The 26,887-nt window shown below is 41.4% G+C and overlaps 1 protein-coding gene across 4 annotated transcripts; it reads right to left on the bottom strand.

Moving 5' to 3' along the window:
- Nucleotides 1-3,442: 3,442 nt before the first annotated feature.
- Nucleotides 3,443-26,830, bottom strand: Ecd (ecdysoneless cell cycle regulator). 4 transcript variants are annotated; one of them, XM_048426508.3, is made up of 14 exons: nt 26,698-26,830; nt 25,018-25,223; nt 21,791-21,908; nt 21,297-21,384; nt 21,011-21,189; nt 19,356-19,548; nt 18,593-18,721; nt 16,174-16,302; nt 15,509-15,594; nt 11,800-11,906; nt 11,530-11,716; nt 9,546-9,613; nt 6,670-6,884; nt 3,443-3,722 (listed from the first exon to the last, which is right to left on the bottom strand). In XM_048426508.3, the coding sequence occupies exons 2-14, from the start codon at nt 25,220-25,222 to the stop codon at nt 3,492-3,494; spliced, it is 1,935 nt and encodes a 644-aa protein (XP_048282465.1). In that variant the 5' UTR covers nt 25,223; nt 26,698-26,830; the 3' UTR covers nt 3,443-3,491. The 4 variants fall into 4 exon arrangements, with proteins under 4 accessions (XP_048282465.1, XP_048282464.1, XP_048282463.1 ...); XM_048426507.3 differs by having other exon boundaries at nt 26,652-26,805; XM_048426506.3 differs by having other exon boundaries at nt 26,501-26,805.
- Between the last annotated feature and the right edge of the window lie 57 nt (nt 26,831-26,887).

The raw sequence follows: 26,887 nt of genomic DNA on the forward strand, positions 1-26,887 counted from the left end.
AAAAACAGAACTGGACTCTACACACCCAGAGAGTGCTGCTGCAGTTGAGGGGATGGCGAGGCTAAGCAAACACCACACCTGAAGCTCAAGTCAGGACGACCCCAACTCCACCCTTGCTGCCAGAGACCGAGCTCAGGACCTCACGCACCTAGGCAAGCCTGTCACTGAGCCGTACCCCAGTGCCTGTGTCCTCTGCTATAAAAGAGAAGATTCTCTGGAGGAAATGTATTTCATGCTTTTACTCAGACTTATTTTTTTTTCTGTTCTATGGTTCAAATTTTAAAAAAATGAGAATGGGGTGGGGACAGGAAAGCTCTTTGTGTGTGACAGACAAATGTCTGAGTCTAGATTGCCAGGCTGCGACACAACTGGGAAAATGTGCAGAAGAAGCTATCAGAGGGCCAGCTGGGAAGCGTGACTGTGGCAAGTCCTAGCTTCTGATAACGGCGCTCACTGATGGTTAAAAGATAGAAGACCCAACAGCCCTACGATTACCCGCACATTTGTGAAGCATTTATCTAATTATTCTTTCTTTATTTTTTATTATCAATAAAAAGTTGGGAGTCAGATATTGAGATAAGAACCTGAATGATCAACGAAGCGACAGAGAAGCCACCAGTGACCTCCTGTCTCTTCCATTCCTCCATCCAAAAGTCCAAGATTCTTTCAACCCACCTTCTTACTTCCTGTTTCCTATCTGTCCTCAGTCCTCCAAAATCTCTATGGTTAATTTGATCAGCTAGATGCTAACTCCGCCTTCTGACTCAAAACAAACATAATGGTCAGAATGCGATCAAGATATCACACAACACACTAAAGCCCCTTAGAACACTAGGCAAGAGATTCCAGAAGTGAAAAAGTTGAAACTCTGAATTTCCTTTTGACCCCAAAAGGTTACTTCCGGGAAAACCCAGGTGCCTCCATCTGGATTCTTGAAAGATACATCCTGGTCCTGATTTGGTGCCTTGCCTCCATCCAAGGAGGACAGCACTTGGGAAAAGAACCTGAGATTTCTGTACACCCCTGCAGTCAGAAAACAGTTCAGGGTCTGTGCATTACTACCTACTCATGCCGTGAATGGGCTGAGTTTGGAGAAGGGCTCAGAGTTTCAGCTTAATTATTTGCTTTTTGATGAACCTGGGTTTTTTGGAAAATATGAGGGAAGCCAATAGGAGACACTGCAATACTGAACTTCATTTTCCCAGCATGAGTTGGGAAGAGGAGCCTTACCACTCCAAGGTTATCTGGAAGATGGGGTTGGGATACTGAAAATGGCAGGTCTGTGGGCACAGGGTGTGTGTGCATGCACAAGGCACACACGTATTCATGTGCACAACACGGATTGTAGAAGTGCTAAGGATAGAGTGGCATAGCTGGGGCCATGGTGCAGATTAGCAAAAAACAAGCAAAACCTTTTACCAAATGTATTTGTCACCAGAGGGAGTCTGCATCAAGTTCAGTCACCTCTGGTAATGGGAATAAAGAAACAGCCCGCTCTTGCCTTAGTTTTATGTTTACCCTTCCTCAACATTTTGGCATCAATGAAGATATAATTAACATACATGAATGCATTATGGGAAAGCCTTTTTCTCATAATGAAGCTGGGACAAAACCATAATGTGGGGACTAAATTTCAAAACAAACTGTAAGATGTATTTACTTTTTGTTTGGTTTTTAAATTTATTCTTAAAATTTAAAATTATTTAAAATGCTAACAATTAAAAAAAATTCATCTGCTACTTCTGCATATGTGTGTGCTTGCAGGCAGACCTGTGTTCATGTGGGGAGGCAGAGCCATCCACATGGTTTTTTGAGAAAAGGTCTCACTGGCCAGGAGCTTGCTGATTAGACGAGGCTAGCTGGCAAGCAAGCTATGGATATACCCAGGGCTAGGATTATAAACATTTGTTACCAGGCCTGGCTTTTTTAGGTAGATTCTGGGGAACTAAAGGTGCAGCAAACATTTTATCGATAGGGCTCTCCACCCAGCCTGATTTTTATTAACATATTTTATTTGTATGTTTTGGGATTTTTTTTTTTGTGGGTTTGTTTTTTTGTTGTTGTTGTTTAGGTTTTTTGAGATAGGGTTTCTCTGTATAGCCCTGGCTGTCTTGGAACTCGCTGTGTCAACCAGGCTGGCCTTGAATTCACTGAGATCCACCTACCTCTGCCCCTGAGTGCTGGAATTAAAGGCATGCACCACCACCACTGCCCAGCTAATTATTATTTATATCTTATGTGTATATTTTGTCTTTATATATGTATGTATGTATGTATATATATATATATATGTATGTATGTATGTATGTATGTATATACCACATGCATGGAGTGCCCACAGAGGCTAGAAGAGGGCATCAAAACATTCTGGAACTGGAGTTATAGGTGGTTGTGAATGCTGAGAATGTGGGTCCTCTGCAGGAAAAGCAAGTGCTCTACATCACTGAACCATTTCTCCAGCCCCCAGCATTAGGCCTTCTCAGGACAATATATAGTAATTGTGTACAGCAAGACTAAAGGAAAGTTGAGTGTGACGGCCCACACTTATAATTCTAGCTCTTAGGCCATAGAAACAGAAGGCTCAAGGGATTGTCAACAAAATGGACATTAATTCTCAAATGAAAAACCTCCTTTCATGTGTCCGAACAAGTCTCAGGTACATAGACAATGTGAGCCCACCTGGCTACATGAGATTGCCTCAGTAAACTGAGAAAGAAACATAAATGTGCCATGAAAACAGAAGGGAACTAATGGGGAGAGACAAACGAGAAGTACCATCTCTCTCTGTGTGAAGCACAGCCCTGTGTTGGGGAGGGGATGGAAGGAGGCAGTGAGAGCTAAACAGAAGCCGGGCACTATACCAGGTACACAATGCCTCGGTGACACCCGGTCTGTATTCTGTTTTTAATTAATTAGAAAAATAAATTATCCTGAATTAGGAACATGTGCAGAATGTCACAGAATGAACATTTTAAAATCTTAGCACTTTATATATCTCATTAAAAAGTGAATGAAATGGGATTGCCAACTTAGAATTCTGACTGAGGAGGAACATACCTAAGAAACTAAATATTCAGAGTTACATCGAGGGTGCATCATGTTTTACTAAGCTACAAGGGAGACCATGTCTTGGGAAATTTTAAGCAAACAAAACAAGCTCATGAGGCCACAAGACTTGTGGAGAAGTGGTACTGGGGCTCTGGAACCTGCACGGAAGACTTTTTTTTAATTATTATTATTGTTTTTTGTTTGTTTGAGACAGGGTTTCTCTGTGTAGCTTTGGAGCCTTCCTGGAACTTGCTCTGTAGACCAGGCTGGCCTCAAACTTGCAGAGATCCGCCTGCCTCAGCCTCTGGAGTGCTGGGATTGAAGGTGTGCACCACCACCACCCAGCTAAGGCAGACATTCTTATGAACAGCCAACTAGAAATAGGACACTTGACTAATGGTCTAGTCAGTGGGAATTTATTGTTTATTCAGCTGATGTGCAGGCTAACCCTTCACTGGCTTTCCTTGGGGGTTGTGATCAGCGTTGTCAGGGAGTCGCACACCCATGCTGTGTAACAGGTTGGAAGCAGGTCCTGCCAGGCCAGCTTGGGAGCTGTAGGATTCCAGTATATTTGAAACCAGGTTCAGGTCTACATCCACTGCTTCAATGCAATCTCCTGCACCTGAGTCTTCCTCATCTGAATTGTTATTTGCAGTCTGGGATGGAAGGTCCTTCTAGAGAGAGGAAGAGAGAGAACAACATGAGATATTAACCCTTAGGTTGTTTGTTAGTTACAGTAAAATGCAATAACTTAGCAATAATATATATGTGTGTGTGTGTGTGTGTGTGTGTGTGTGTGTGTGTGTGTGAATTCCAAATTAAAAATGAAATTTCTAATCCTTGGTGACATAAAGTGAAAATGAGCTCTAATAATGTGATTTGATGCATACATTAACACCTGGTTCCATCAGGTGTGGTGATGGCACATGCCTGTAATCCTAGCACTTGAGAGGTGGAAGCCAGAGGATCAGAAATTCAAGATCATCCTCAGCTACACAGAGAGTTTAAGGACAATCTGGACTAGAGATCTTGTCTTAAAACAAGCTTAGTTCTAAAGAATGTGACACATTTCTGTCTCAAAAGAGTTTCTATATAATGGACATTTCCTGTCCTGACTGCCCAGACCCAAATAACTGACTCAGAGGCAGAATATGAATTATAATTGATCAGCTGATAGCTCAGGCTTGTTACTGGTTCATTCTTACATTTAAATTAACCCATTTCTATTAATCTATGCATGGCCACGTGGCTGTGGCTTCACCTGTCCTCTAGCATGTCTTGCTTCCTAGGCAGCTGACTCTGCCCTGCTCCTTCCTATCATTCTCAGCTTGGCTTTCCTACCTAACTTCCTGCCCAGCTACTGGCCTGTCAGCTTTTTATTAACCAATGAGAGTAATACACATTCATAGTGTAGAAAAGGATTGTTCTATAGCATTCCTACAAAGTGAGCAAAAACGTCTGCCCCTGCTTTGAAATAACCCAAAAGAGATAGCTAACATAAAGAGGTACACTCATAGCCTGCGTTAATATTAATACATCAATGAAAGAGAAAAATCTAAATTTTCCTTCAAATGAAAAAAGTTAAATTTCCTTTTTGGTTCCTGACCACAATCTTTTAAGTGGCGTCTAACTACAAAGCATCCAGTTTGCTACCTGGGTCTCCTATTTCACAGGCTGGAGGAAAAGATTTGAAAAATTGCATCTTGACCTATTGACCTTTATATCTTTGTTACTTGAACTGTGGTCCACTAACTTAACTGCCTGAATCTCTTAGGACTTCCCAAACAGAAAATTTCAGCTCTTTGCCCATTTGGCTTAATAAAGGCCATTAGTGCCTGGTGTGGTGGTGTCTTTAAGTGGATCTCTGTGCTTCAAGGCCAGCCTGATCCACAGAGAGGACAGCCAGGGCTAAACAGTGAAACCCTACCTCAAAATAAATAAATAAATAAATAAATAAATAAATAAATAAATAAACAAACATACCAACAAAAAAAGGCCCTTATTATAACAAGATCCTTGTGCAATATTTATTTACAATTAAATCTAATCTAACAATTTCTATTAAGGTGAAAGCAATTATAGTTTTAAATGTGGTCTAGATGGGTAAAGCACAGAGCTCACATTACCTATGGCTCCCTTGGCTTTGCTGTAATCTCATGCTAATTCTAGGACACGGGGGTGACTGGTTAGTTAGACAATGCACAGTAGATGGCCAAGCAGTATTCCAAACCCTGATTCACAATGCTCTAATGTCTGTGCTATTCCCATAATGTCTCCTGCTGGCTAAACAGTGTTGTCAAAAACACTAAGATGACTATGAGAACGGGAGAATTCTAAATTTGAATCTAAACTAGGAAAACAGGAAACAATTACGATTGAAGTTATTTTTTTCTTAGATACTTAAGCTCCTCTCAGCTTTCTTTACATTTTTGTTTGTTTTTGTTTTTCAAGACAGAGTTTCTCTGTGTAGTCTTGACTGTCCTGGAACTTGCTCTGTAGACCAGGCTGGCCTTGAACTCACAGAGATCCACTTGCCACCACCGCCCGGTTCCCTTTACATTTTTTAAAGGTTGATTCTTTGTGTGTGTGTCTGTGTTTGATATGTGTACAGGTGCTCTGAATTCAGAGGTCAATTTTGGGGAGTTGGTTCTCTCCTACAATGTGGATTCTCATTACTCCAGCCCCTCTTCTCTCTTTAAAAAAAAAAAAAAAGAAAAAGAAAAGAATCTACGTATTGCTAGACCCAGTTAGTTGCCCATGCCTGTAATTCCAGCTCAACTTTGAGGTCAGCTTGGACTACAAAGTGGGGCTCTATCTCAACTATCTCAAAAATCTACTCACTCCATAACCTTCCAAGCACCACACACAAAGGAAAAGAAAAAAATTCATTATAATGGCAGTAGTAGTAATAATCACAAGCTAATTTGAGTACATAATGATTCTTTACTTTAAATCCTGAAAAATCATAGCATAAAGAATTGAACTCTGGGGGCTGGAGGGATGGTCCAGCAGCTCAGAGCATCTCTGCGTCATCATGACGGTGAGTTTCAGTGACAACACCCAAGTAGAGAACCAGGTGTCCTGCAAACACCGTGACTGCTCTCAGAGACTCAATGCTCTCTTCTCACCCCAGCACAGACATAGTGTGGGATTTTTACAAAGTCGTTGGGTTAACTCATTGGTCCTTGCACATTGGTATAAAATCAAAGATTATAGGGGCCAGGTACAATGACATGTGCCTATAATTCATAACTACAAAAGAGGCTGAGCAGGGATGGTCACTTGTAAAACCCTGAGGCTCTGAAGGAGGCGGCAGTTGGTGGTAGAGCAGGCACTGGAGCACAAAGTCCTTCCTTGCGCCCTCACCACTGAAAGGAAAAGGCAGATTATAAACTTCAAATTAGGGAAAACTAGCATTCCTGGGGCTGAGAATATAGCTTAGTGATGGAGACTACATGTATCCCGGTCCCTGGGGTCAATTCTTAAAATCAATCAGCCAGCAATAAAATTAGCACTCATTTATTTCAAACCTCACAAATCAAAAGAAAAGAAAGGAAAACTCGGATTAAATATGACTGTCATTCTCCGACACATGGAGAATGAGAGGGTAAAAACACTTACTTCCTGCTTCCGTGTACTGAAGCTCTTGCCCATGCTGGTGTGTGCCAGTTCCTGATCCATCTGAGCCATATAGGACTTGAGACTGCCAAGAGCTCCTTTCAGAGACTCGGAGTCCTGAGTTTCAAAGTCCAAGTCCTCATCACTGTCTAAACATCCAAAGTCATCTTCTTCATCTTCATCCAGATCATCAGGGTCTGACTCTTGAGGTTTTGTTCCTATATTGACCAAGACACAGAAAGTACTACTAGGAATTTTTTTTTTTTTTTTTTTTTTTTTTTTTTGGTTTTTCTAGACAGGGTTTCTCTGTAGCTTTGGAGCCTGTCCTGGAACTAGAGCTCTTGTAGACCAGGCTGGCCTCAAACTCACAGAGATCCACCTGCCTCTGCCTCCCAAGTGCTGGGATTAAAGGCGCGCACTGGCAACTCGGTAAAAATTTTTGAGCAAGGTTACAAAGGATTGGAATATTCCACAAGGACCAAATGAGTTAACCCAACTATTTTGTAAAGATCCTTTCCCAAAAATGATGATTCAGGGAGACATTTATAGAACCATGAATAGGCTGAGCCAAAAGATTCGACTAGTTTTTTAAAGTGAATTTGATTAACTGAAAATATTTTTTAAAAAAGATGAAGCCAGACAGTGGTGGTGCACTCCTTTAATCCCAGCACTCGGGGAGACAGAGACAGGTGGGTCTCTGTGAGTTGGAGGCCTGCCTGGTCTAACAGAGTGAGTTCCAGGACAGACAAGGCTGTGACACAGAGAAATCCTGTCTTAAAAAAACCAAAATAAATAAACAAATAAAATGAAACATTGGGCTGTTGAGATGGTTCCCAAGGATAGGTATTTGCTGTGTAACCTGATGATCTGAGTTAGATCCCTGAAGGAAGAAGGAGAAAACTATTCCACAAAGTTATCCTCTGCCTGACCTTGACACCATGTGCTGTTTATACATACACTACCCCACACACATAATGCACACACACTAATAATAATAATAGTAATAATATTTTCTATTTAAAAACTGGGTTGGGGGGCTGGGGAAATGGCTCAGCAGTTAAGAGCACTGGCTACTCTTCCAGAGGTCCTGAATTCAATTTCTATAATGAGATCTGATGTCCTTTTCTGGCCTGCAGGCAGACATACAGGCAGAACACTATACATAATAAATAAATCTTTTTAAAAAAGTAAAATAAAAACTGAGTTGAAAGTATGTAAAAACTGAGTTTAGTGGTAGAAAACATGCCTACCATGTATGAGGCCCTGGGTTTGATCTCCAGCACCATAAAAAATACAGATTAAAAATATGGAGCTGGAAAGGTGGCTCAGAGGTTAAGAGCACTTGTCTTGGATTCTCAGCACCCACCAGGCAGCTTACAACCATCTGGAGCTCTAGTTCCAGGATATCCAACACCCTCTCCAGCCTCCTCAGGAAAGGCACACACATGACGCACATAAATTTATAAGCAAAATATTCATATATAAAATAAATCTTTAAATTACAGGGACATTTTTTAATTTAAAATTAGAAAATGACATAAATATACATTGACGTCAACATCCAGCTACTCTCTGAGACATCTTTGAACAGTTAGATGGAGTCCAGATGTCAGATGTAATAAATACAGGTCTGTGCACAGGAACATGCAAATACAGATAAAAGATTTTCATTTGTGTGTGTACAGACACATGCCCACGGGCCAGAAGAGGGCATCAGACGCCCTGGAGCTGGAGCTTGTGAGCTGCCTGATACGGGTGCTGAGAACCAAATTCCAGCCCCCTAAAAAACCAACAAGCCACCCCATGGCTTCCTTCTTAACCCAGATGTGCTCACAGTGAAGTGGTCTGCTTTTCTACACACTGTGTCTTGTAGGCCTTCTTACAAACTACACAGATGACTTCATACTTTATTATGATTGCGCAAATTCATAACACAGTGCTTTATTTACCCATTTCTCTTGGTCATTAGAATTTTGTTGCTACAAAAAAAAAAAAGCACTGAAATGATCATCAGTGACCGTTTATCACTTTCACAGAATAAATCTCTGAAGTGAAATTGCTAAGTCAAAAATAAGGGGCTTCCTAGATTCTCAAAATGTCCTTAGAAAAGACAACTTAGACTTACTTCTCCCCCACAGAGGTGATGGTGTTTATTTCTCTAACCCTTTAAAATAGCTGGTTAATTTTTTTCAATAAGGTAAGAAAAAAATCATGCTTTTATTTTACATTTGCTTGCTTACTAGGAAGAGTTAGCTATTTTCAAGGATGAACTGGTTACTCTTCAGTGCACAGCCTGTTCAAACCTTGGGTTTTGTTGTGTGTGTGTACACACAAGCACGTGCTTCACCTTGTACTTTGACACCGTCTCTCCACTGAACCCGGAGCTCCTCAGCAAGCTCCAGGGATCTGCCTATCTATTTCTGTCCCTTCGTTTCTCAGAGGCACAGAAAGATCTGTGCCTAGCTTTTTAAGTTAGTGCCAGCGATCTGAACTCAGGTCCTCATGCTCCTATGCAGCAAACACTCTATTGACTGAGCCATCTCCCCAGCCCTCTGTGTTGTCTCTTATTTTCTTATTGATTTCTAAAATAGTCAGTGTGAAAGAAAAGACAAAAAAACGAAATATGGAAGCCAATTAAAATCCTCTCAAAACATAAAATGTTTGTGCACTCTGTCAGTTAGCAGCTAGCAAGTCAAGCACTAATAGGTTACCTCTGTAAAGTGATTCAACCAGGCAGTAATTTATGGTTAAAAACAACTCAAAACTATCAAAAGAAAGTAGTATTTTGACTCGTAAATGACCTAATGTCCCAGTGCTCTAACAGCAGTGATGCCTCGTCACAGTTTCAAAATAAAAGTAAACACCACACTGTAACTCACCTAAAATCTTATCAAAATAATTAAGAAAAGAATCTGCATCAAAAGTAATTGGAGCCTCAGAAGGGTCTCTGAAAGATAAAAGGGAAAAGGCCATGTAATTTATCCTGATCACAGTTCTCTGAGGCATGTTCTAAGATGGTGCTACCAGAAATATCCAAGAAAGGAATACCTATGGTAATCATAGTTTAAATCAACAAGAAAAAATCCTTGTGTTTGTTTGAGTGACAATAGAAATACAAAAATCTGATCAAAGAAAAGCAAAAATTACACCTTGTTATCATACATTTAAGCATATGCATTTGGTGACCTATCTGCTCTTTACTCCCCACAAGACACATGGTAAAAGCATGATTTATCTGAGTTCACTTATAACACTTATTCTTATAGGATGTCAAGTTTATGTCTTTAGCCCCAGCACATGGGAGATGTAGTCAAGATGATCATGATTTTATGTGAATTTAAGGCAAGAAAACAGCAATAACAAAAATCAAAGCTTAACAAATTGCACTCTCCCTTATCTTTTCCCTCTTAACAACAAATAATGTGCATGAACTCTGTCTTTTCTTACAGTTCAGGAATAGTAACACTGACAAGGTTTCACTGGCCTAGAGAAGAAGCTCAGCAAGGTGTACTTCTTATTGTGTACAGTCCCTGGGCCAATGGTGTGCACGGCCTCTGGGTCAGTGAGTGGTGTGCACGGCCTCTGGGTCAGTGGCGTGCACGGCCTCTGGGTCAGTGAGTGGTGTGCACGGCTTCTGGGACAGTGTGTGCACGGCCTCTGGGTCAGTGGCGTGCACGGTCTCTGGGACAGTGTGTGCACGGCCTCTGGGTCAGTGAGTGGTGTGCACGGCTTCTGGGACAGTGTGTGCACGGCCTCTGGGTCAGTGAGTGGTGTGCATGGCTTCTGGGACAGTGTGTGCATGGCCTCTGGGTCAGTGAGTGGTGTGCACGGCCTCTGGGTCAGTGAGAGGTATGCACAGTCTCTGGGACAGTGGTGTGCACGGCCTCTGGGTCAGTGGTCTGCACGGCCTCTGGGCCAATAGTGTACACAATCTCTAACTCAATGGTGTGCACAACTTCTGGGTCAATCCGATTTCAACCAAAAAGAAAAGAGATATTTGCTGTTCAATTCTACCTCCTTTTTCCCAGTTACTTGCCACAAACAGCTTCACAGTTCTGTGATTCTTTCTGCCTATGATGAGTTTCTTTAATCCCTCTCTTTGAGTTTCAAGATTTCAGTCTGCTTGTGAGCTCAGGAATTTGAAACCAGGACAACACAGGAAGACTCAAACAAAACAAAACAGAGAAAAACCAAAGTGGAAATGATACTTTCTTGAAGCACAATTAATAAACACTCAGGGTCAGAAATTGGGGTTCAACCTGAAGATCTGAAAAGCAAAGCAGCCAGCCAGCCACTGGCTCTTACCTCAACCTCAGTCTGAAATGACGATCCTGCCTCCAGGAATCTCACAATGAGACTCTCTGAGAGCTGTCTCTCCTGCTCCAAACCACCCCCCATCTTATATTCCTTTCTAGGGCTGGGATTAAAGGTGTGCACCACCATCATTAAAGGCATGCTCCACCCAGTTTCTATGGCAACTAGTGTGGTTACTGGGATTAAAGGTGCATGTCATTATGGCCACTGAGATTAAAGGTATGTGCTACCATAATCTGGTCTGTAAGGCTGACCAGTGGGACTGTTCTACTCTCAGATCTTCAGGCAGCATTTGTTTGTTTGTTTGTTTTGTTTTGTCTTGTTTTGCTTTGTTTTTCAACACAGGGTTTCTCTGTAGCTTTGGAGCCTGTCCTGGAACTAGTTCTTGTAGACCAGGCTGGCCTCTGCCTCCCAAGTGCTGGGATTAAAAGCGTGTGCCACTACCTGGCCAGGCAGTCTTTATTAAAATACAGTTGAAATGCCACTACATTTTCCCTTTTTGACTTCCACATTAGGAATAACTGGGCATTTCTGCTTTAGCATAGCTACCTTGGCAGTTCTGCCCCTTTGTGGGTTGAGACTTTGGAGATGAAGGCCTTCACGCTGTCTGAGACCTGCACTACATCATAGTTCTGCTCCTCCTCCTTCTGGGAAATGGGCTGTGATTCTTTTCGGCCTGCAGCATCTTGCAGCAGCTGGTCCAGCTGGTCTGGTGAGAGGACTAACCACTGATCATCTGAAAAAGAAAGCAGGTGAGCCATGTCGCAGGACAGGCCCTCCTTTCTTTGCTTCCTGCTCTGCTCCTGGCCCATCACTCACCATCCTCAGGAGGAAGATCAGTTCCTTCTTTCCTGAGCTCCTCAACATCAAACGGCAGTGTCTGCAACACGGTTAAGATTTCCTCACCAGGACTCATAGCAAGTGAACTATAAACAATGAAAGACACAAGCATTCTTTATGATGGTGTGTAGGTGACATGACTTATTCTCTACACTGATGGAACCATCAGAACTATTTAGATGAAGCAAATTTAGTAAACAGTTGGATACTTTGAAAAATCACATAAGTAATAAATTATCCCGACCCCATGTTATGCAGACATGACTGGGCAAGAAAAGAATAATAAATGGCCAAACACAGGTGGGTGTGGCAGGGACGTCTGTAATCCCAGCTCCTGAAAGGTGGAGGCAGGAGGGTGTGGCAGGGACGTCTGTAATCCCAGCTTCCGAAAGGTGGAGGCAGGAGGGTTAAGGACTTCAAAAGCAGTCTCAGCTATGCCAAAGGTTGAGGCAGGCATGGACTAAAAAAAGATACTGAGAAGCAACCAACAAACAAAACCCTAAAAGTGATTTTCAAAAAAAAAAAAAAATGGGAAAAACAGTCATTTTAGAACAGCAAATGCTAAAGAAACATGAAAGAGGGCAATTAATTACTTTTATTAGGGTGTGGACAAGATTTTGTTTTTTGTTTTTGTTTTTCGAGACAGGGTTTCTCTGAAGCTTTAGAGCCTGTCCTGGAACTAGCTCTTGTAGACCAGGCTGGCCTCGAACTCATAGAGATCTGCCTGCCTCTGCCTCCCGAGTGCTGAGATAAAAGGCATGCGCCACCACCGCCCAGATATGTTTTTTTGTTTTGTTTTTTTAAGAAGAGATAGGACCTGAAACATGGATCAGTGGGTAAAGGTACCTGCTACCAATCCTGACGACCCGAGTTTGACTGTCAGGACCTGCATGGTGGAAGGAGAGAACCGACTCCTGCAAGTTGTCTCTGAGTTTCACAAGTGCGCTATGGCACACATGTACCGAGTGCTCGCCTCTCACCACGCAGTGTCGGTGCATCTCAAGTGTATATGAGGTAATACACATTTTACTTAGATTTGACATTCTGCAGTGGATACAGATTTTAAAATACCACATTGAGGTCGGGCAGTGGTGGTGCACACCTTGGCAATTTCAGCACTCAGGAGGCAGAGGCAGGTGGATCTCTGTAAGTTTGATGCCAGCCTGGTCTACACAGAGCAAGTACCGGGACAGACAAGGCTACACAGAGAAATCCTGACTCGAAAAACAAAAACAAAACAAAAAAATGACCACATTATACATGAAACACATGCACAATTTTCTCTGTTACTTAAAAAAAAAAAAAAGAATCTGAAAAGAAAAATACACGGCAATTCATTTATCTATTTTGGATGGATACTTAAGGTGCATGCATATTTTCATTGTTGTAATCTCCAATAAATTTTTAAAAGATGGGAGATTAGCACGACCAAAGGTATATTTTCCTGGCTCTAATCGTTAAAGTGAAAAAGTTATTAGAGGTTGAGAACCAAGTTTAGGTATAGACACAGTTGAAGAAATAAGGGTGTGGAGGGACAATGAGGAAGAAGGGTGCAGGACACGGATAATAAACAGAAGCTACAGACCAGACCAAGGACAATGGGGAGGCTAGTGGTGCTAATAAAAGATTACGACAATGAGCCAGGCAGTGGTGATCACTCGGAAGGCAGAGGCAGGTGGATCGGAGTATGAGGAAAGCCTAGTGTCCGGGTAGCACTTGCCTTGGGAGGTAGAGGATCAGAAGTTCAAGCTCAAGCTCAGCTACACAACAACAAACTCAAGGCCAGCCTAGGCTACAGAAGACCCTGCCTCAAAAGAAAGACAAAAAGTCATGTTATTATTTTTTAAAAAGCTCTAAGAATGGAGCTGGAGGAATGTCCCAGAGGTTAAGAACATTGACAGTTCTTCCAGAGGTCCTGAGTTCAGTTCCCAGCAACCACATGGTGGCTCACAACCACCTGTATGCCCTCTTCTAGTGTGCAGGCAAACACTATACACAATAAATACATAAAAATCGTTAAAACAAACAAAAAATCTCTAAGGACTGGAGAGATTGCTCAGTGGTTAAGAGCACTTAGCTCTTGCAGAGCATTTGGCTTGCTTCCCGGCACTCACATGACAGCTCACAATCACTGTTAACTCCAGTTGCAGAGATCTGATGCCCTCTGCTGACTCCTGAAGGCACCAGGAACACAAAATGCATTCAGGCAAAATACTCATAGACATAAAATGAAGGAAGTCTAAATAAATGAAAGAAGGTGTCTAAGCCTTGGGATTCAAGAACAGGTCTTCAGGGAGACAGGAGTTTAGTTTATAACAGTTTAAAACGTCAGTCATGGTGGTTCAAGTTCTCAATTCCAGAACTTGGGAGGAGGAGGCAAGAGGAATAAAAATAGAAGACCTATAGAAGGCTACACACCGAGACTCTGATTCAAATATCAAAAGATCAAACCAAAGCAAATCAAAAGGAAACTGTTGAAAAATGACTGGTGTGAGAAATGGGAGTCTCTCTTGAAACTTTCAAATTCCGGTTATTTTGCTTCTTGAGTCAAGGTCTCTCAATTACGTGGCCCAGTTGGCCTCCTACTCATAGTGATCTATAGTGCTATACTATCTGTGTTTTAATAAGGAAAGCTTCCCTGAAGACAAGAAGGCAAAGCAGCCACACCAGTCAGCCATATACGCCAGGCAGTGGTTGCACACACCTTTAATCCCAGAAACCACACTAGTCAGTCACAGAGGTAGGGTGATGGTGCACGCCTTTAATCCCAGCACTAGAGAGGAATACAAGGCGGAATGAGACAGGAACTCGCTCTCTTTCAGTCTCAAGATTTCAAAGCGGTAAGAGCTCTCTAATGGCTTGGCTGCTTTGCTTTTCTGACCTTCAGGCTGAACCCCAGCATCTGTCTCTGGGCTTTTATTATTTGTGCCACAGTGATCCTCCTGCTTCAGCCTCCTGGGTGCTAGGATTACACCCATGAACCACCACACTTGCTTAAAATATTAGATGTTTAAGCAGATTGTATATTTTTCTCAGTAACAAACATTTCCTTAGATATTGTGTTATAAAGAACTTCAGGGGACTGGAGAGGTGGCTCAGGCTCAGACGTTAAGAGCACTGGTTCTTCCAGAGGAACTGGATTCAGTTTCCAGCACCTACCTGGCTGTAACTGCTCTCAACTGTCTGTAACCCAGCTCCAGGGGTTCTCTAACCCCATCTTCTGGCTTCCTTAGGGAACCAGGAATGCATGTGGTGGACAAACATACTAGCAAAACATTCATATACGTAAAAATAATAATTTCTTAAAAAAGAATTGTACTCAAAGTAAAATGAACAAGTAAAATTATGTATGGAAATAAAAATATCTACAATATAGATACAAATGGTAACAATATCTAGAAACCAATAAATCAAAATAATAGTGGTCAACTTTGGTATAAATATTTTCCTTCTCACATCACTCTCCACATATACTAGAGTATCTATGCTATTTTCATAGCAATAACAAAAATCTTACTTAGGGCAGGCACAATGCCCATGGGAGCCTGACGATGTGAGTTTGTGTCCATAGCCATCCATACACACATTACACATACAGTTATGATACTTTTATAAAATAGACTAGTGAAAAAGAAATACCCACCCAGCAGCCTTCCTTCCTCTGTGGTGGGTCCTAGCTAGAACTCACCTTTCTGGCCGGTGTATGGAGAGCTGGAAGTAATTCTTTGCCATTTCTAGTCTTTCCTGGTACTCCACAGAACCTTCCATCAGTCCCTTGGAAACACAATACTGGCCATTAGAGCAGCACTTATACAATATGAAGTGCTCCGCTACTGGGCTCCATTCCCAGTCCAATTTTATTATGATTCTATAACTAGGTCTTGTAAGTAGCTCAGCTGGCCTTGAAATAGCTACAAAGACAAGGCTTTGAACTTAGAATTTCCTGTCTGAGCCTCTGGTAAACTGGGATTCCATGTGTGTGCCACCACACATGGCCTCAAAATGCATTGATTTTTAGTGTTTCATTATCATATGCTAATTATATATGATAACGGGTATCATTTTGACATTTTTCATATGTATATTTAATGCATTTGATCATACCCCTGCTGCACTCTCAGATTCCTGTCTGGTAAGGCCAGTGACAATGGCAGCAGTGATGTACAGGCGCATTCCCTTTCAACTGCCTTCATGACCACTCTCACGTGTCCACATCTGCTACTGGGAGCTCCAGGTTCAGTGAGAAGAACACCCCTTCCACCCACCTCTGGCCCCCACATGTGAGAACACAAACAACAAACACAGTCAGGCACACACTCACAAGAAGAAAGAAACAAGCACCACAAGTCCCACCTTAAAGTAATCATTCCTCTTCAGACTTTCGAGGAAGCTGGCCCAGACGGGTGAAGCAGTCACAAGGGATTTCCTGGAGTCAGAAAAATGTGGGCTACATTTGGAGCACAAAATCTCAAATCCATGAGCCTAGTTGAGACAGACAGAAGTTTTGTTATGTTATTCTTGTATTTTCTTTTTCTCTCTATCGTCTTAAATTAATTTCTTTCCATTTAGTTCAAATCAAGAACTAGATGACCATACACAATGGCATGTGAATACTTAGAATACTTTTTTGTTTTTGTGGGTTTTTTTCAGACAGGGACTCACTATGTAGCCCTGGCTGTCCTGGAACACACACAGTAGAAACAGAGAACCAACTCCCAAAAGTTATCCTCTGACCCCCACTGTGTACCATGGCAGGCTCCCCAACCCTGCCATGCACACAAAATAAGTAAATGAAAATGTAACAAAAATATGAAAGTAAGTTGAGCATATTCTCAGACAAAGGCAAGACGATGATTTTGTCTTATGATCCTTTGGTTTAAAATTACAGTAATATGGGACAATAATTCAAACATCATTACCAACGTCCAGCATCTCCCTTCAGAAGTAATCTGTGCACCCAAGCAGATCCTGGTGCCATCCTCCTCCACCCCTCTCATCACCCAACAGCAGCACATGCTCTGCTGCACGGAGAAAACTTCCTATCAGCACACATTTGTCTACTTCGCTGCACACACGTGCCGTAATTGACCTATTCTTCCACTACATGCACCAAGGTGTTTTCTATATTTTCACCATTACAACGATGCTTCCTGACTATGTCTATGTGGTTTCTGCACCTGGAAAACAGGTTTCTAGAAGTGCAAATGATAAGCAAAATGGCAGGTGCAACTGCAGTGTTAGTGGGCAGTGGAGGCTGTTTCCACAGGGACCAGTCAATCTCACTCTGGAGCCATGGCTGTCCTGGAACTCAAAGGCCTGCCTCTGCCTCCCAAGGGCTAGGATTAAAGGCATGCACCATCACACCCAGCTCAATTTTTATTTCAATCAACACGTTAGAGTATTTTTTCCTTTATGTATTCTTATAAATTCTTATCAACTCAGTATATGTTCTCATACATCTTTATACTTGCCAATCTAGTAGTGATAAACTATTTTGTAGCTTTAAATGATATTAATTCTTAAGAACAGAGGTCAACATTTTTTCATTTTTAAATTAAAATTCATTTGTACTTCCTTCTCTGCAAACTGTTAAGCTTCTGAATATTTAAAATTAATCAGTCAATATTCTTTTCTATAGGAACACGTAATATTCCTTCTCTGGGTTTTCTGATATCTTTTGAGCACATGACTTTTTTTTTCCATGCAGAACATTTACTGTTGTGTTGTTGTTTGAGACAGTTTTGCTATCTGTCATACAGGCTGCATTCTGGCTCCTAGACTCTAAATGGAACCACAGATGTATACTGTGCTTGGCTGGAAATCTTACATAATCAAAGTATCAATATATTTTTTTTTTTTCTGGATTTTTCAAGACAGGGTCTCTCTGTAGCTTTGGAGCCTGTCCTGGAACCAGCTTTTGTAGACCAGGCTGGTCTCGAACTCACAGAGATCCAGCTGCCTCTGCCTCCTGAGTGCTGATTAAAGCCGTGTGCCACCACCACCTGGTCAAATTATCAATCTTTTATTGCTTGCAATAAAAGCAATGTTGATTGCAAGCCACACTTTAAAAGGCCTTTCCCAGTCAGATAATTTTCTATAGTTTTTAACTTTATAGTTTCAATTTTTACATTTAATTATTTAATCCAAGTGGAACTGACTTTCTCAGATGGCTTTACAACTGTTGGATCACTATTTACTGAATAAGTCACTTGATGCTCTGATTTGGATTGATGAATTTTACTATATTCTCACATACTCAGGACTTATTTGTAGAGTTCCTATGCTGTGTCATTCATTACCTCAGGTGAAAATGACAAAAAAAAAGGTAGGTGTAATTTAAATGTTGATGAATAGCAGGAGATTTTTGGCAATAGGGATTGAATCAATTTATATCTCTATCATTGATGTTTAATGTTCAAGAGTGTCTTTCTTTGTGTAGTCTTTTTTAAAATAACGTATTGTTTAATTTATTCGGTTATTTATTTATCTATGTGTATGTGTGTAGATGGGCATGTACATGTGAATGCAGATACTCACAGACGCCTGAAGCATGGGAACCCACTGGTGCTGGAATTACAGGCTGCTGTGAGTCATTAGCTATAGATGCTGGCAATCAAACTTGGACCCTCTATAGGCAGCATGTACTTTTAGCCACTGAGCCATTTCTCCAGCCCGTTCATATTAGAGAAAGAAAGGAAGGGAAGGAGAAAAGGGAGGGAGGGAGGGAGGGAGGGAGGGAAAATTAGTTAGGTAGTTTTCTCATTCAACTTACCAACTTCATGCCCAATTCATGGGCTCGGTACTGGGGATGCGATGGAGGTGGCAGCCCATATCCACTCCGCCGGTCCGGCACAAACTTCTGTTGTACCAGCTGTGCGTACAGACATTTAGTAAAAGTGACCTGGGCGTTGAGATGCAAAATGTGTGAGTCTTTTCTTGAAATTGAGTTTTGAATACCATTTCTAACAGTTTGAATAACAGACCTAACGGTTGATCCATTCATGTACTCCATGTTTATAGACACATAGGTGCAGTCAGAGGTGCGGCCTGATCACTTCCTGTGTGTTTTCAGAAGCAGCTAGTGAAATAAACATTCACAGACTGTGAATTTACACTATTGCCCACTTTTCATTTGCCACTACTGAGATTATCACTAGTTATACCACAGCAATTTAGAAGAGAGTGGAAAATAATAATTCTTCAGAGATGAAATGTTTTATTGGTAAAAAGGAAGTAATTACAGAAGTAGGAAGAATATGGTCAAAAGTAGGTAGTACTAAGCCACAAAATGAGGAGTTTCTTAACATGCCCTGGATACACCACACACACACACACACACACACACACACACACACATACACACACACACACACACATACACACACACACACACACACATACACACACACACACACACACACACACACACACACACAGGTTAAAAAAAGAGAGAAAGACAGAAATGTGCATTGATTTTCTAAAAGACATATTAAAGTGATAAGAAAAACTAAATGACCAAGAAAGAAATATCTCACAGATGCCATTATTCGTGTTTCAGGCAAAAACATCTTGAATATGCGACAGGCTCTCAAGTCAATAGGGTCTCGTAGATAGAAGGCCTGAACTGCAGCAGACACCAGTCTGGGTCGTTGTCTGAGCACTGCCACGATGCCAGCTGGAAGGAAGCAGTGTGCCCGATGAAGGGAAGCTTCAATTTTTTCTGGGTACCTGTGGCAGGTAGCATAATGTTCTTATTGTAATTTTTTGTAATTATTGTAAATTATTGTAACTATTTAATGTAAATATTGTGGGGGTTTTTTTCAGGGTCTCACTGGGTACTCCTGGCTGACCTGGAACTCACAGAGATCTTCCTGCCTCTGCCCCAGAGTGCTAGGATTAAAGGTGCTAGCTAGCATGCCCAACTTAACAAGAATTTTAGTATCATTAAGACAGTATTGTTGAGAGTCAGGCAGTGGTGGCAAATGCCTTTAATCCCAGTGCTTGGGAAGCAGAGGCAGGTGAATCTCTGTGAGTTTGAGGCCAGCCTGGTCTACAGAGTGAGTTTCAGGATAGCCAGGGCAGGTTACACAGAGAAACCCTGATTCAAAAAACAAAACAAAAAGAGAGAGAGAATACGCTGAACTGAAGTGCTATTGGAACTTGTCTTCTCTTCAAAGTGAAGCCTAAAGGGGCCCACATAGGTCAAAGACCATAAAGAAGCTCTAAAATCACAAAAATTTCAATTTTTACTTTATTTTTAAAAATTTATTATTTCACATGTACGAATGTTTTGCCTATGTGTATGTTTGTACACCACATACATGCCTATGCGTATGTTTGTGCACTACATACATGCCTATGTGTATGTTTGTGCACCACATACATGCCTATGCGTATGTTTGTGCACTACATACATGCCTATGTGTATGTTTGTGCACCACATACATGCCTATGCGTATGGTTGTGCACCACATACATGCCTATGCGTATGTTTGTGCACCACACACATGGCCACAGAGGCCAGAAGAGGATATGGAATTCCCTGGGGCAAAGTTACAGACTGTATGAGCGGTCACACAGGTGCTGGGAACTGAATTCAGGTCTTCAGGTGTGTTTAACCATGAAGCCATCATTCTAGCCCCGATATCAAATTTTTATAGATAACACTTTGATAAGACACCTAAATAAGAAAAGATACTTTGGAGGTAGGATTTGAGACAGGGTTTCTCTGTGAAGTCCTGACTGTCCTGGAACTCACTCTGTAGACCAGGTTGGCCTCAAACTCACAGATCTCCAGCTGCCTCTGCCTCCTGAGTGGTGGATTAAAGGCATTTGCCACCACCGCCCGCCCAGCTAAGAGATACTTTAGAATGGGAAGTAAAACTACACCTAAGTCAGTCACAGTGATACACACCTGAAATCACAGCTACTCAGAAGGTTGAGGGAAGAGGTTGGCTTGAGCCTTGGAGTCCAAAGCCAGCCAGGGTAACATAACAAGACCCTATCTCAGTCAATCAACCAATCAATGTGATTTCTGAATTTAAATCCCATAAATTTAACTGTCAGTTTCATGAACAGCGCCACCAATAAAATGCAGATGAGTATTAAAGGCATTCTGTATGCGAATAAAACCTGTGTTGCCCTGAACCAAATGTTTCTCAGCTAACAATATCAGTGTTCTCTTTCTTACCCTCTGATGCGCCTGTCCACAGCAGCTCGTACAGATTCTGAAGCTAAAACAGCTTCTGGGTGTGCTGAGATAATACTCAAAGCCTGCTGGATTGTTGGGGATGTAGTGGGTAGCCAGGGTATTCCTCCAGATTTCCTTGGCACAGGAATAATGCACAGCTCCCCATGATGAAAAAATACCTGCAAAATAGTACGTCTTAGTCTCTTCGTGACCTCTGGGAAGCTCTAGGGACCCAGGAAATAACAGGGCATGAATTCACCTGTGTTCTAAGCCTGGGTGTACTTACCCTATTGGCACTATTATCAGGATCCAACCACTTAGGGAGAAAGTCAGCAGCTTCTATTAACAAGAATTCACCATCGTTGTCTTCAATCCTAGTGAGAGAAAAGTCCCTTTTCACATCCACAGAGCATAAACCAGCTGTGATCAAATACATTTCCCCTTCTTCTCCTCAGAAAAAACTTGTGTGTGTACTATGGACAGATGGTCATTCTAAAGTACAGTCAAGTAGGGCTGTGAAATGGCTCAGCAGTTAAGGTGGTACACACCTTTAGTCCCAGCACTCACAGGGCAATGGCAAGTGGATCTCTGTGAGTTCGAGGTCAGTCCGATCTACACATCAAGTTCCAGACCATCCTGGACTATACAACGAGACTGTCTTTAAAATGTGTGTGTGTGTGTCTACCAGACTTCAGACAAAAAATAATAAATGAACACAAATAAAATCACTTAAGTTTTAAAATGAGAATTCCTTTAGAATAATTAAAATAATTACATTACCTTGCTACTAACTCTGGAAGTGTCTTTGTAATCTCCTTTATTATATAAACAATAAACCATTCATCCTCAATGTTATCTCCAAACTTTGTCATGCCATATATATGAGCAGGAACACCTCCTATAAACAAGAAAGAACTGATCATAACCCAGGCACGTCTGACACTGCAAGGAAAGTAGACATAACTATTCAATAACTAACCACTGACTGCGTTCCAGAAATTATTTGGGACATCACAATCCCTGACTTCAAATTCTACTACAGAGCCACAGTACTGAAAACAGCCTGGTATTGGCATAAAAACAGACAGGAGGACCAATGGAACCCAATAGAAGACCTGGATTCAATCCACACATCTTCGAACACCTGATCTTTGATAAAGAAGCAAAAAAATATCAAATAGAAAAAAGAAAGCATATTTAACAAATGGTGCTGGCATAACTGGATATCAACATGTAAAAGAATGAAAATAGACCCATATCTATCATCATGCACAAAACTCAAGTCCAAATGGATCAAAGACCTCAACATAAAGCCAGCCACACTGAACCTTATCGAAGAGAAAGTGGGAAGTACACTTAAACACATTGGCATAGGGAACCACTTCCTAAATAGAACCCCAGCAGCACAGACATTGAGAAAACAATTAATATGGGTCCTCCTGAAACTGAAAAGCTTCTATAAAGCAAAGGACACGGTCAACAAGACAAAGCAACAGCCTACAGAATGGGAAAAGATCTTCACTAACTCCACATCAGACAGAGGTCTGATCTCCAAAATGTACAAAGAACTCAAGAAATTGGACACCAAAAGATCACATAATCCAATTTAAAAAATAATGGAGTACAGACCTAAACAGAGAACTTGCAACAGAGGAATCTAAAATGGCTGAAAGACACTTAAGGAAATGTTCAACATCCTTAGTCACCACAGAAATGCAAATCAAAACAACTCTGAGATTTCATCTTACACCTGTTAAGAATGGCCAAGATCAAAAACACTGATGACAACTTACGCTGGAGAGGCTGTGGGATGAAGGGAACACTCCTGCATTGCTGGTGGGAATGCAAGCTGGTACAGCCCTTTGGATGTCAGTGTGACGATTTCTCAGAAAATTAGGAAACAACCCTCCTCAAGACTTAGTAATACCAATTTTGGTCCAAAGGATGCTCAATTGTGCCAGAAGAACATGTGCTCAACTATGTTCATAGCAGCTTTGTTTGTCATAGTCAGAACCTGGAAACAAACCATGTGGTCGGGGGGAATTGAACTCAGGACCTTTGGAAGAGCAGGCAATGCTCTTAACCTCTGAGCCATCTCTCCAGCCCCCAATAAATAAATATTTTTAAAAAAAGAATTATTTGGGAGCTGGTATTTCAATTCTGAAAAAGATATGAAATGTGAATTTCTTAGGAGTTTGGGTCTAAAACAAGGATCTGACAACCAAACCGTCTTTGAAAGCAAACTAAAGGTTGTGTGAGCATAAAACTGTGTTGTTGCCAGGCGCCTTTAATTCCAGCACTTGGGAGGCAGAGGCAGGTGGATCTCTGTGAGTTCGAGGCCAACCTGTACTACAAGAGTTAGTTCCAGGATAGGCTCCAAAGCTACAGAGAAACCCTGTCTCAAAAACAAAAAACAAAACAAAACAAAAAAACCTGTGTTGTCTGGAGGAATGGCGGCTACAGAATGACCAGAGCTGGCTTTCCAGAAAAGGCACAGAACCATAGCAGATAAGGGAGTATCATGGGGATATAAGGATCCTGCTTTTTCAATTGTAGAACATTTGAAACAGTTGTAACATCTGTAAGTATACAGAAGCTAGGCTGGGCGGTGAAGGCATACGCCTTTAATCTCAGCACTCAGGAGGATCTTTGTGAGTTCGAGGCCAGCCTGGTCTACAAGAGCTAGTTCTTAGCCAGGCTCCAAAGCTACAGAGAAACCCTGTCTCGGAAAAAAAAAAAATTATACAGAAGCTAAACATCACACTCTTAAACAACCAAGAGTCAGAACAAATGAAAATGAAAATACTACATACAAAAATTTATAAAATTTAGCAAAAATAGTGACAGCAAGTTTACAGTTATGTAAAATCTCAAACCAGCACTCTAACTTTATACTTAAAGAAAACAGAAAAACAAAAAGCAATGCATAAATCTAGCAGGAGAAATGACAATTACAACAGAGATAAATGAAACAAACAGGGATTTTTGTTTTGTTTTGTTTTAATAGGGGAGAAGGCAACAAAATTAACAGACCAATAACAAGATTAAATAAGAGGAGATCCTACAATCAGATATGAAAGCAGGAACGTTATACTCTTTCTACAGAAAATAAAAGATTATAAGGAAATATATCAATGCCTCACATGAAGAAATTGGGAAATCTATAAGAAAAGGATAAATTCCTAATTAAGGTCTTGACTCAATCATGAAGAAGTAGAAAATATTATCAGGCCTATGACTAGAAAGGATATTGAATCAGTATCTAAAACCTCTAACAGCTGAGCAAAGTGGCACACATTTGTAATCCTAGCACTAGGGAGGCTGAGGCAGGAGGATAAAGAGTTTGAGGCCAGGCTGAGTTACACAGCAGAGCCAGGACTCTGAAACCATAAACTAAAATAAGTCTTAAGCTGATTTTTCTCAGGTATTTTTGGCACAACAATGAAAAGCTTACTAATAAAATTCAACAACACACTGAAAGGGTTATAATACTATAATTCAGTGGGACTTATTCTTAGACTACAAAGATGGTTCATAATACAAAAATCAATCAATAAGGGGGCTGAAGAGATGGTTCAGTGGTTAAGAGCACTGGCTGCTCTTCCAGAGAACCTGGGTGCAATTTCTAGCACCCACATGGTGGCTCACAATCCTCTGTATCAGAGGAGGATGTGATGAACACAGTGCACAGACATACATGCAGGCAAACACCCATGCACATAAAATAAATAAAAATTTAAGAATTCAATCAATGCAACGTACCACATTAACAATGAACGTCAAGCACTGAGTAATAAAGGGAACCATGAATGAAGAAATGGTAAACCTGGACCTGTGCAGTACAGCATCATAATTAAAGTTCACAACAATAGCCACAATCCCCACATTCTGATCTATATGGTATATATTTAAATTTAGGGGCTTACATGGATATGGGCAAACATCACTGATTTTAAAAGTTACAGGTGTAGCCTCTTTGATAACACTAAATGGAAGGATTACTTTACCTTTGGCAGGTTTATATTTGAGATTGAAAGGCTGATTCTGCCAGATATAAGGCACCAGTATAGGTGCAAACTGGGTCATTATTCTTTCAATGTACTTCTGAAGAATCTCTTTGGGTTCTTCTATGTCTCTTGCTTCATCTGGCATCAGGAACAGACAGTACTCCACAGCATCTTCTACCACTGCAAGCTTCATATTGGCCTCCATTCTTTGAAAATGACATTCAAAGTTTCAGTGATATAAGCCATATACAAGGAGAAATAACAGCATTCCCCAAATGCTTTTATATGACTGCACTATTTCCCAAAACTTTGATATGCACCTACCTACCATCTTCATGGTTTTGGTATTCATCAGACACCACCTGACTTATAATCTCTGAAGGTCATTAATACTTAAAACCATGTTTCTTATACTTAAATTATGTTAATTGGAAACCTTGACATTATAAAGTGAATGGAGACCCAACAATGCACTTCCCAATTACCAAATAAGTATGAAAAAATAAAAACTAAATTTAAAAATAGCTAAGTGCAATGAGTGTGCCTACTGTCTCAGCTGAAAGCCTGAGGCAAGAAAATCACTAGGGTCCAGGAGTTCAAGGATAGCATAGCAAGGCCCTGTCTCACCAACAAATGAAATGTTTGCCCTTAAATTAGTAGCAATATGTGTAACATAGTTTGAAAATATTACATTACTATCCACTATTTTCTCTCAAAACTTCCATCTGTGCTTCTATTGCATACTTTGGGCACTTTCTTGAGTCTTCTCGTTAATTGTGGAGCAGAAGTATTAACCAATCTCTAAAATACCTCATTACTTCAAAACTATGTTATCAAGCTGGGAGGTGTTGGCATACACCTTTAATCCCAGCACTAGGGAAGCAGAAGCAGGTGGAGCTAGTTCCAGAACAGCTAGGGCTGTTACACAGAAAAATCCTACCCTGGGGATGTGGGGAGCAAGCCTCTTACTTTACAAAATTTAAGTCTATAGAAGATTTAAAACTACAAATATTTGTGTGCTACCATTTTGTCCCAAAATAATTTACGATGGTTCCGCTGCCCGCCTCATGCAGCGATTTCTTTGTTTGTTTGTTGTTGTTTTGGTTTTTTGTTTGTTTCGTTTTTCAAGACAGGGTTTCTCTGTAGCTTTGGAGCCTGTCCTGAAACTAACTCTTGTAGACGAGGCTAGCCTCGAACTCACAGAGATCCGCCTGCCTCTGCCTCCCGAGTGCTGGGATTAAAGGCGGTCGTCACCACTGCCCGGCTTGAGATTTGATTCTTAAACTAAGGAACCTGCATCTTCTATGCAACTACCCTCTCACCACGGTAAATTAGAATTATGCTGTCTTTCAACCCGGAGGGTCGAGGAAAAACTCTACCCATCCTCGCACTAACCCAAGCAGGAGTCCTCATGCAGCATTTACAGGGTCGGAACTTGAACTTGATATCATTCGGGTTAAGGATCACAGCACAAATGACAAACCTGAGCGCACAGAATGAAGCGACCAAAGAGCACAAACTTGGCGCGGTCTAGAACTCTTTGATCAAACTAGACTCCCATCTTCTACCCGACAAAGGCTAAGCAGTTCCTTTTACGACTAGAGGTCCTCTCTTGAGGGCCTCTGCTCTGGCACCTTTCCTTGGCCGCCTCTTCCACTAGGACACCTAGTCAGAAGATACCATCAATCGCTGGGTCCCCTCCGCTTGGGCTGGAAACCGCTGCTGGAAACTTGGAAGAGGTGAGTCTATGTAGCCACTAATGCGCATCGGAGCCAGTTTCTGCACCATGGTGTATTAGTCCGTCACTTCCGCTCTTGAGAGGAAGGAGGCAGGTCGGAAGACTATAGAGTGGGAACTCTGGGAGGTGGCG

Source organism: Myodes glareolus, chromosome 12, assembly GCF_982192425.1.
Source record: "Myodes glareolus chromosome 12, mMyoGla1.1, whole genome shotgun sequence".
NCBI classification, from domain to species: domain Eukaryota; kingdom Metazoa; phylum Chordata; class Mammalia; order Rodentia; family Cricetidae; genus Myodes; species Myodes glareolus.